This window comes from Acromyrmex echinatior, chromosome 4 (genome assembly GCF_024713525.1).
Source record: "Acromyrmex echinatior isolate Ae372 chromosome 4, ASM2471352v2, whole genome shotgun sequence".
NCBI classification, from domain to species: domain Eukaryota; kingdom Metazoa; phylum Arthropoda; class Insecta; order Hymenoptera; family Formicidae; genus Acromyrmex; species Acromyrmex echinatior.
The window spans coordinates 9,052,399-9,064,707 of NC_141855.1; the positions used below are offsets into that span (position 1 = coordinate 9,052,399).

Genomic DNA, 12,309 nt, shown 5'->3' on the forward strand with positions numbered 1-12,309 from the left:
TCGGTCAACTCCACTCAGCAATATTGCTAATGAATTTAATCCGAATATATTTCGACGTAAATTCTCTGCGCAAAAATTTCACCTTTGCCTCCGCGTGGAAAATTCACGATTTTGAACGTGCAAAGACTTTTTTTCACGATATATAAAACATTTTCGCAATTACATTCGTCTGAGATTTTTTGTTCGAGAATTTGAAAATCGACTCCGTAGCGGTCAAACAATTCCTTCGGGAATAAAATTTATCTCGATAAGTCCGCGACACCCGATATACAGCTGCTGTGAACGAAGAGACAGGTTGCGGTAGACCGGTGCCGATGGTTAGAAGAACTATAAGAAGAAGTAGAAGTGGAAGAGAGGGTGCGGCAGCCCGTCTAAATAGCAGTTTAGCACTGATAACACTTGGCAGACTTTTATCGATCATGTCTGGCAACAGATGGCTCACCCAATTCCGGACGGCGCGTTTTGTCTGGTCGGCTGATATAAACGATAACTAATACGAGACACAGAAGTACGTGGGGCTGGGATGATGGGGAGCAAGAAAAGAGATAACGGCGAGCTGGTGGTCAGATTAGATATTGTTTCACGGTCTTTTAACCGGAGACGTGATGCCCTGACGATCTTCCCTATTGTTTCGTAGCGATTTTTTGACGGTGGCCAACTATCGTACCGTCTGATTTAGAAGAAACTACATATTATTGGAAACGCAAGCGAAGAAATTTCAAACAGCTTTTGAAATTACTTATATTAGCGATAATATATTTTTTTAAGTACTGCTGTGTGTGCTTTCTTTTTTTTTTTTTATCGAAAAAATAGTTATCTTCATTTTTCTTTTGTAATAAGTTGAAACCGAGAGAAGTAATAAATTGAAATCGGAAAGACTACGAGTTACGCACGTCTAATATACAAGGTGCGTCCCAAAATTTTCCAAACTTTTTCAATAGGGATAGGTCGGGTGGCGCCATCCGTGTGTTCGATTGCGCGTTTGAAAGGTACATCCCTAGCTGACTTCCAGTAAAAATTTCATGACATTTGGTTCAGTGGAAACGAAGTTATGGCGTCTCAAGTGTCAGTATGTTGTATACATCGGTACGAGAATGAACTTCGAACAAAGAGCCAATATTAAGTTTTGTTTTAAACTTGGTAAAACATTTACCGAAACCCATAATTTGATGAAACAAGTTTATGGTGATAATTGTGTAGCCCGTGCCAGTGTTTATGAGTGGTATACGCGATTCAAGAACGGTCGTGAAGACATAAATGACGACGCACATACAGGTCGCCCAAAATCGACAATTAACGAAAATTCCATCGAAGTTTTTATGATTCCAAGGGTATTGTGCACAAAGAATTCGTTCCAGCAGGCCAAACAGTTAATGCTGTATTCTATGTAAGCGTTTGGTGCACCGCATTCGTCGTATTCGGCCAGAATATCGCGAAGGAGGAAGTTGGCGCTTGTTACACGATAATGCGCCATCTCACCGTTCGACACTTGTCACTGATTTTTTGACTAAAAATCACATTTTAACAATCAACCATTCCCCGTATTCGCCTGATATGGCACCTTGTGACTTCTACCTATTCGGGAAAATGCATTTGTCCATGAAAGGAAAGCGGTATGTGGACGTAGAAGACATCCAAAGGGCTTGTACCACTATTCTGAAGGACGTGCCTTTGAACGACATAAAACACTCATTTGAAATGCTTTTAGATCGTGCCAAACGTTGTATTGAGTCCGACGGGGACTACTTTGAATAAACAATTTGAATTTGAAAAAAAAGTAAACCGTTGTTGTTTTATTTCAAAAGTTGGGAAAATTTTGGGACGCACCTTGTATTTCAAATTATTAGAAATCTATAATCAATAAATTTTTACAATGGAAGTAATACCGATCATTTAATACAGACGACTCATCCTTTAAACTATATCACGGGATATGATAAGAGAGTTTCAAGTATCGAAGAGAAAGATACTCTTGTATAATATAATATCTCAAGAGAAATCAAACCCGCAGACTTATAATTTAAAGCAACGCGATCTTCATCCCAGAGTTACGCCTCTGATATCGAGTCCTCATTTATCAAGGTAAATCCATAATCCCAACCGTGCGCAATCTGTGACAAGAACATCCCCCGGAAGAATGGCGGAAAAGAGGATACGAAAAACCGGTACGGCATGGCCAGACGGGACGAGGAAGGTGGATGGAAAGCTCGGATATTGTTTCGCGGACTTTCGGCTCTCGACATGACGCGCCAACATGCCGCCACTGTCCCCGTACGTTCCATAGCTTACCGATCCTCGCCCTGCACAGCGCTCTTAAATCTACCGAGTACCGAACCACCCTCCCCGGACGGCGTAGACAGCGCACGCTCTTTTCACTCTTGACTCTTCGCGCCCCGTTTACACCGGCGGTTTAACTGTTAATCCTTCGAGTTTATCTGATCGCGTGACTTCAACGAGAAGTTCGAGTACGCCGGGATAGCATCGCGCGCTTCCTGCGCGCGTACACTCGCTCTTTACACGACAGCACGATAAAATTGCCGTCATTAGGATTGCACGCGCGCTCCGAAGCCGGCGGGGGTGGTTAACTCATAGATATCAAACTCGGTTTTGTCCAGCTTGTTACGCCGTTCTATTCACGTTTTGATAAAGAGATAAACTGAGGACTGGTAAATTATTTTTATTGAAAAGTAACGACGGAAGAATTTTACATATAGTGGTGGCCAAAAGTTTCCGGTCAATGAATAATTTTCTTTTATTATTGCTCGGATAAAGAATATTTACAAATAAAGATCTACTTAGTATATTTAATATATTTTAGTTTTTAAAATATTGTGTTCTTAATTATAACAAGAATGTTTTTATAAATAAAAAAATCTTCTGTGTATTAAAAAAAATTACATAAATATATGTAGGTACTACTATATTACAGCCTTGTTATTATCACACGTTACGTTCAAAGCAGGCTTAATAGTTTATATTTTATAAATAGAAATTTTAAACAAATATATAGAATAAACTCTACAATATTAAAATATTGTAGCTGATAAAGATACTGTGTCGAGATGCATGTTACATATTCTTTTAATGATGGTATATAGTATTATAAATTAAAGCAACACCCAAGAGATTATATTTATTGCTCATTTTTTGGCCTTAATTCTCTTTTACGATTGTTTTTACATACATGAGCAAATATTTTTGATAGAATTGTTTTTTATTATAATAGAATTATAAAAGAATTTTATCAACTTATAAAATTTTGAAAAACGGATTGATAAAAATTATATACGTTGGCCGAAAACTTTTGACAGTTATTGTATGCTATATTGTTATTTCTCGAAATTCTAGTAGTAGTAAATTCTGTTGCATGTTTCACTCTTCTTTATACTCTTGTGACTTGTGTTAAGGTATTTTGACATGCGCGCGGGGATGCAGATGCTGATCGTACCGTTGCATGTAAATCTGCAATTTTATGCACGCTTCTCATCAATAACTTGCCCGGAATTTAGCTTCAATCGCGCGACGACGTGTAGAATTTTCGCTGCGATAACGCGAATGTGAAACTCACGACATAATGCGATAATATAATAATTTTTATTGCCAATTTTTAAGCGGATTATAAAAGCTACATTCCATAAAGATGCTAATTTCATAAGAAGAAATACCGACATTATTCATTCTGCCTCGTTTTGAATAGAAAATGTATGAAATATTGCAATATGTTTTTAAAAATATTAAAAAGTGAAAATTACAGTCGCGCACTGAATTATTTATAAAAGAAGATCATAAAATAGTAAAGCATATGAATAACACATGAATATGAGCATTACACATCGCATCCTTTGTGAATAAGCAAAATTAATGCCAAAAACAGAAATAATCCTGTGAGTACGTACTATGCTTTATTACAATATTATTACGGTCACTCGGAATTTGATCAATATCTATTTCGTTTATTTAAAAGCGCTGGAGTGAGTAATGAATCGATTTGTTACATTTATTAAGTACATCATATCAATTTTCTCTTGTCATATATAATCTGCGACATATGTGAAGAATAACAGTACCTAGAATCGGGTACTTATATATCGTCGAGCCATATATTGTAAAAATATTATTTTGCTTAATATTTCTATAAAGTTGAACTGTCGCTATTTTAGAAAATAAAATTTCTATTTTATAACTCGCGAATTATTTTAGAAATTATTAAAAAATACTGCTTTGTTCTGGTCAGATAATTTCAAAAGTTACACTTGAAATCACATTTACTTCAGAGTTCAGTATTTTATTATTTACTCAGAGTCAGAACTCATACCATTCCTATTAAATTGTAATTAAATTGTTGCCAACCTCAAGCCTCAAATGTAACTTATATAATATATATATATATATATATAAAATCTAAATTTTAATTCGTTCTTATTAATCTTTATTCAGAATTAAATCTAAATTCTGTTAATTATTGCCTTCGATGGGCAATTTTCTGAATCTAGCAGAAACTGGCAATTTTTTAGAATTTTTTTTCAAGAATGTTGCCTCCCTAAATTTGCTGCCTCATGCATAATTTGTGTTAGTCTAGGCGTTAATACGTTGTACGTATCATGATCAAAAATTACAGAAAATTCCAACGTGTAAAATGGATTGATTATGCTTGATCGCTATTTCGTGCCAGGAACGCAGGGTAATTCGCAGCTTCGCTGAATTTTCTCCAGCGCTATAAAGCGGAAAATTATGTGACGCGGAATCCGGTAAATAAACTGTGAAAAAATAAGGATGCGCTTCGAGAAAAATAAGCGGGAAGTTATGGGCGCATTTACGGCTGATGACACACCGGCGAGAGGACCACCGTCGAGCCACAGAAAAATGTGTCTTTTTTCATTCGTTTTTCGACAGTAAAAGAGGTCTACGTACATGCGGTAAACGGATCATAACGTTCAATCAGAGTGGAAAATTATGGGGTACCGCTCATGAAGACTTATTGCGGTCGTAGAGTCATCCGTCGCATGTACAACGTGAGATATCACCGCGCTATCCAAAATTTTAGCTCTAATTACGCATATTTTTTATCTCTTATCAAGTGTAATAAAATTTATGTTATTTATCTTAAATTTATTAGGTGTTGGAATTAATTCGTAGCGTTTTACAAGAGATGGCACAAGCAGTACACTATTTCGTTGTTACCTATAGTTCTGTATACATTGTAAACATCTATCATAGGACGTCATTTGCCGTACATAACCTTTCTTGAAATCATAAATAACAATACTGTATAATTCATTGAATATGTCAAAATTTGTGCCAGATAAAGTGTTTTTGCGGGGAGTTTTGCTTCATTACTTTAATATGAACAAAAGTGCAGCTGAAGCTCATCGTATTTTAGTGGATGTGTATAGTGAACATGCTCTGGCTGAGCAAACGTGTAGGAAGTGGTTTGCACGTTTTAAAGCTGGTGATTTCGACTTGGATGACAAGGAGCGACCTGGTCAGCCGAAAAAATTTGAAGATAACGATTTGCAGGCACTGCTCAATGAAAACTCATGTCAAACACTTAAAGAATTATCTACGTCATTGGAAGTTGACTTCTCAACAATAAGAAAACGTCTTAAAAGTTTGGGCATGATCCAGAAGGAAGGACATTGGGTCCCATATGAATTGAAACCAAGGGATATTGAGAGACGTTTTCTCACGTGCGAACTGCTGCTTCAACGGCAGAAAAGAAAAGGTTTTTTGCATCGGATTGTTACCGGTGACGAAAAGTGGATCCATTATGACAATCCAAAGCGCAGAAAGTCATGGGTTAAGCCCGGCGAACCATCAACATCAGTGGCAAAGCCCAATATCCATGGCTCAAAGCTCCTGCTCTGTATTTGGTGGGATCAGAAGGGTGTCATATACTACGAACTGCTAAAACCGCATGAAACCGTTACTGGAGATCTCTACCGACGGCAACTGATGCGCTTGAGCCGTGCATTGAAGCAAAAACGGTCGGAATACTTCGAAAGACACGATAAAGTCATCTTGCTGCACGACAATGCTCGCCCACACGTTGCAAAACCGGTAAAAACATACCTGGAAACACTTAAATGGGAAGTGCTACCGCACCCGCCGTATTCTCCTGATATTGCACCTAGCGACTACCACTTGTTTCGATCATTAGCTCATAGCTTGTGCGAGCAGAAGTTCACATCTTACGAAGATTGTACAAAATGGTTCGATTCCTGGATTTCATCTAAAGATGAACAGTTCTTCCGACGCGGTATTCATTCACTGCCCGAAAGATGGTCAAAAGTAGTAGAAAGTGATGGGAAGTACTTTCATTAATGTATTTTTTAATGCTCATGTGAAATAAATAACATTCTTTCATTAAAAAAACGCTACGAATTAATTCCAACACCTAATATATTATTTGTCTTAAATTTTAAAGAGAAAATAAGAACAATATTAACGAAACTTTTTATGACACAATAAAAAAAGTTTTACAATTGCGCCTACAAGGCTCAATTTAGAAATTATTTTCTCTTCTAAGAAAACGCAAATCTTTAATGATTTTAAATCATTGCAACTTATTTTTAATTATTATTGTTTTTTTTTAATTTTAAGTATTCTATGATATATTACTTAACGTTGCTACATAACGTAAAATGTGCGCGTAAACTTATTACTGTAGAACATTTAAACGTTAAGAATGTTAAAAGGAGATATTCTCGGGGAGAAACAGTGCGGATTGTAATCATGTTTTAACCGATATCGCAAAGACATTTTGAAGATTACTGACTTAGGTATTTCATAGCTGGCGGTTGGTGGTGGTATTTCGCAGACACACAATAGAAGCGAATTCCATAAATATTATCAGAAGAGTACAGTATTATCTGCGTCATGAAATAACTTACGGTTACGACGGAGACGTGGCTAAGAAACTGTGGAAATTCCGATCTGTCTCGCGGCCGCCGGTCTCTCCGATATCTTAAATAGTAAAACTCGAGAGGAAACTTAATTTCGCAAATACCGATACTTGTAGTGACAGCCGTGCGGTTTCTTCGAGATAAATTCCTGAGATTACCAAAACGACGAGAGTTAATGTCAGAAATATTATACAAGTGCATGTAAAATATTTCTGTCCAGAGATTTCCATTTTAGCTTAATTTTATTACTATCTTCCACTCTTTGTTATACAATACACGCCAAGTCATGTACGAAGAAGAAATAATAAAAAAAACGAAAAGAATAAAATCTTGAGCTTTCAAGTCATAAAGCATTTTACATCTTCTATGAACGAGTGATTTACATTGTTCATTGCACTTAACCGTTCAATATTCGCGACGAATGAATGAAAATAGCGCCGGCACAAACAGACGTGTGTTTTTTAATTCTACACGTAAAGTTAATTGTTCGCTATTTTTACAGTGACGTATCGTTACGGGCGACAAGAAATATACCATCGTATTGCGTAATACACGAGAAGCTCGTTGCCGTCGATCGTTCCTGCGAGATTGCGACGTATTAAATCGTGCATGTAATGGAAACGGCGATGTCGCAGTGATACGCTGTATTTTCTCGCCGTCTTGGAGCACGTGCAACTACAACTGTCCTCCGCAATCAAATACATGTCTCTGATCTAGAGCTGTTTCAGTGCTTTCCGTAGAAAAGCTTTCGCTTTCACTTTCAAAAGTGATATTTTAAAATGAACATATTGCGCGTACAGTTCAATCTACTTTCGAAAAATTACGTTTCGTAAATAGAATTTCCGATATTGTATCCTTTTAATGTTATTGGGTTAGCTTCTTTTCCAATATTCTTTATTTTTTTAAGAATACTTTAATCTTTATAAGATAGAAAAATTACTATAATGGCGTTGAAACAGCCATATTTTAAGACAAAGAATGCACAATGAAATAATAAATTATAACAAATTTAACTTAAAGTAAAGCTGCAAGATTTAAAAAATAGACTCCCGTCTTCTGGTTGATAAATATTCCAACTATCTTAGTAACAGAATTTAGCATGTCCTTCCTACTTATATTTAAGGAGTCTTCGGACTACTAATTTTTTCAAAAAATATATAATAAATGCATTAACTCTGTAAGAGAATTTATGACGGTACGACGTCGTTTGTGTCTGACGAAGTTTCCCGAGACTTTCCGGAAGCTCCAACTCGCGTAGAGAGAGACTTTACGACCTGTTTTCGCCCTTGTCGACGCGTTAACCGCGGAAACTCACCGTAAAGTCGGATGTTCCCCTCAGCGTCGCCAATGGAGTTTTTTGAGATGCACTTGTAGCCACCCAGATCGTGCTTTTGCAGGTTCATGATAACCAGTCGCATCTGCACGCTGTACACTGACGTTTTCACCTCGGACATCGCGTACTTGCTGTTAGTGATTATCATTTCGTCTGTAGAAATACATTTTAGAAACTAAATTAATAAGAAATGTATAAGGTTTCATATTTTGGATAAAGTATTTCTATTAAAATAATTCTTTCTATCAAAATAATTTCTGATTATAGATAACGAAAAATATTTTCTGTCTCTGTACAGAATGTGTGAATGCTCTCAATTAAAAAATATCTTTTAGAACAATTCAAAATCACAACTGATAAGTCATTTATCTTTCAAGTAAATTGAACGACAAGAACTATGCTGATTGTACTGTTCTATTACCAGTTTCTCGGGTCCAATAATTAATGGCCTTAGGTGACGCTTCCACATGGCAGACCAACGTGACGTTAGTTCCGATCGGAGCTCCGACCAGCTGGTTCGGTACCTGGACCATCGGATGAACTGTAAACCATAATGATTCGATCAGTTGCGATTCAGACTAACGACAGCACAACAGCGGCGATGCATCCGATGCGTGCGCGGTTTCCCGCGAACTAATTTGTCTAATTGAACGTCATCGACCATGACGCCACAAAGAATATTTTTCTGATTTGTTTCAAAATGAAGATCTCGGAATGGGGAAACAGCAGTGGTGCATTGTACCACTTGCACAATTCAATCGCCTTACTTCACAGTTACATTGTGGTCCCTTTGTGCGAGTGCGTCATTAGCTAGCTACGTGAGCATCTCACGCTAATGAAACACGCTGACAGATTGTCATTTAGCGAGCGAGCAGAAAGGATGCATTTTCTATCTCTCCCTTTCACTACCTCTGCCCCTCCTCTTCCTCCCCCTCCCTCTCTCTCTCTCTCTTTCTGCTTCATGGCAGCGTCGCTATGACTGCCTTTCATTTCGAGTATCGTAAGCAGCTTTCCATGAGCTGCTTACGTTTTAACAGGCGACCGCGCCGAGCACTTCTTCTTTCAGCCGAAGCTCGGCCAAACGTCGTGTCGTCACAAAGCGCTTACAGTGCGTTTTACAGCGGCTACTTAACCCCACCGACTTGAAATTCTATCTTCAGGAAAACAAGCTACCCTGTAGCTCATTGAATTCACTTACGTCTCTTCTGACATACTTTAGCAAAAACTCTGCATGTCGTATTTCGTGGCATAATCATTGTCGCTATTAATAAAGTTAACGCAATTGCTAATTACGTCATAATACCAAACAAAATAAAAAAAGTATAATTTTTTAATACTGATGAATAAGATGTGTTAGATTGAGTGTTATTATTTGCACTTTGGAAGTTAATAGTAAATTTAGATTGTTGTAATAAATTTATGCAAAAAATTGATGAAATAACTTTATCTGTTTTATGTACTTAAGAAGTTTATTTTAAATCACGATGATTAAAGCTATTATTAAATTGTCGCTTTAATATATATCTTTATACATATAATATTTTATAGAAATCCAAATAGAAAAAAAGTCATAATAAAATCAAGTATAAAGAAGTTTTCAGAAATCATGATGTCGGTACATTTGATAATAATTTTGACATGATGATTTTTAAATAATTAATTTTTTATCCAAAAGATCACGTAAAAATCATTGTCATGAATTCATCATAAGATCATCAAAAGTGTATCACCATCATGCTTTTCTCTAAAATAACTTTTACTTGATGTTATTTTGATCTTATCACGACTTTGTGTTTTACATGAAAATATATTTTTAAATCGCTATATATATAAAATATTCATTTGCATACAAATACGGAATATAGATAGACTATCTGTATTCATGATGAGGTTTGCTATTACAGTCTCTAACGATTCTGTATTGACATCGTTAAAAGATAACACTTTCTAAGATAGTCCATATTCCTAATAAAGATTACGTCAGTGATATCGATGGGCAGAATGTTGGGTGACAATATTATGTACGTTGTAACAGAAAATTAAGATGATGGCACGAGATAAACTGGCCGTTTCCTCGGCGGATCTTTGGTCGACTCTTTATCTCGAGCGCCGCTTGGGAAATATATGTGCTCGAGCCGCGCTTGTGCACACCAAAGATCCCAGCAGCACCGAAACGACACTTTTATATGAGAAAGGGGAATACACAAAGTGTTTGCGGGTAGGATAACCATAAGGTCCGTAAGTCAGACATATCGACGTCCTGGAATAAAAATCGAATAAATTTGACATCGTAACCGAAGAAAAAGAATTCTATTTTACACATTAACTCTTTTCTACAAGATGCTACTTTTACAATAACGTGATTTTAAGCGTTTCTTTTTCAAAGTTCCTCAATGGTACTTGTGTCATTCTTAAAGTTTCTTAAGGTTTTCGTTGTTCTTAAAGTTTCTTAAGGTTTTAAAGAGATTATATTTTTTACAAGATTTTAAATTACACTATTTGAAATTGCGTCATTTCTATAAATAAAAGAAGAATCTTCTTGTTTTATTTTAAATTTAGTTATTTTAGCTGATATAAACTATCGGTGATATTTCGAGTTATGTCATTTTTGATGAATATTCCGAATTTGTTATACTTTTGTAGAATATCAAAATTGTCACAATTCAAAAAGGGTGGTTTTTTTTAAGGGTTGTAAAACGATAATGACAAAACTGACATTTGATCATGTTTCTAAGAATATATTCTTTTGCCGAAATTATTATAGTAGTCAATAATTTTCTTAAGTTGAAAAATAGTTTTTTTTTCTTTTCTGATTAAAAAACTTAATTTTTTTGGATCGTATCTCTTTTGAAGTAAGATAACGGTTTTCTAGTATTCTCAAATATAATATTGAACCGATCTATAACGGACAGATAAATCCTTCAAGGAGTTAAACTTTGATATTTTAATTATTCATCAAATTCGTGCGAATTAATTGGAGAACGCTTTTGTCAAACGCAAATCCGAATACGATCGCGATAATAATAATTGCGCAGTGATTACGAATAATTGGTAATTGTGACGCACATTATCGGTTATGCCGTAAAACATGAACGAGCCAGAAAGTGCGGGACGAATTATCAAAACGAAACACACGATACAACGAGGCACTTCGGCGCGTGTTAATTCGAACGCGCGGACTCTCGGCAATTCCGGGCGAACAATTATGCGCCGAATTGAATCACGGTTTCTCCCCTAAGCATAACCGCGCGTTGTATCGCGAGAATTGATTTATGAATCCCTTCTGGCCATACCAGAAGAGAGAGAGAAAGAGATAGGGAAAGAGAGAGTTTTAATTGCTCCGATTTGCCAAGCGTGTCCCGCAAATCCGTTACATGATTTTCCGATGGATTTACGTGCAAACTTTCGATCCGCGCACGTCCAAAAACTCATGGCACTGATTTCACGCACGTACGGTATGATAGTGATGAATACTCGCTCTGGGAATTCTTCGTGTAACATTTAGCTCGGTACGTGACGATAGGTGACGCGTTTGCTCGGATAACAAACAGCGAGATCGCTCGACATTACTCTTAATTGTGAACGAGCCCACGATTCGAATTCGGCGAAACGTAAATACGTTGCGACATTTTAACGTCGGACATTTCGCCGGTAAGCAATTGCGCGGAATACAAATCGTCGCGGAGTATTTCACTGTGAAATTATTGATAAACTGGTCGTTTGACCAATAGCGATAAAATCGTATTGAATCGCTTATCGTATATAAACATGTATTGATACAATTTTTTGTGATAGTGTTTTTTATTGAAAATTTTAAACAGCTACTCGAATACTATTGCCATGTTTACTGAACTTTAATCAAATATTTCTTTAAAAAATTTTAATAAATAAACAAATTTTTTTTTAATTTTGATTTTAGAACGCTAAATTAAATTGTTAAAGAAAATTAATTTTATTGAAAAAAAGTCTCCTTTTTTATCTATTTATGCTTTTAAAATTTTTGGTTGATATAATAAATTTATGTCAACAGACTGCGGAGTATTTCTAGCAAAGAATATTTTCGAGAATATGGGG

The 12,309-nt window shown here is 36.2% G+C and overlaps 2 protein-coding genes across 5 annotated transcripts in view; one reads left to right on the forward strand and one right to left on the reverse strand.

Moving 5' to 3' along the window:
- The window catches only part of LOC105152413 (uncharacterized), a 260,147-nt gene that overhangs the window by 58,971 nt on the left and 188,867 nt on the right, over positions 1 to 12,309 (forward strand). The window lies entirely within an intron of this gene.
- The window catches only part of LOC105152414 (lachesin), a 141,290-nt gene that overhangs the window by 2,158 nt on the left and 126,823 nt on the right, over positions 1 to 12,309 (reverse strand). The window contains exons 7-8 of the mRNA XM_011066695.2: positions 8,657 to 8,776; positions 8,218 to 8,388 (exon numbers count right to left, since the gene is read on the reverse strand). Coding sequence (XP_011064997.1) covers positions 8,218 to 8,388; positions 8,657 to 8,776 — 291 coding nt within the window. The remainder of the gene's footprint in view (positions 1 to 8,217; positions 8,389 to 8,656; positions 8,777 to 12,309) is intronic.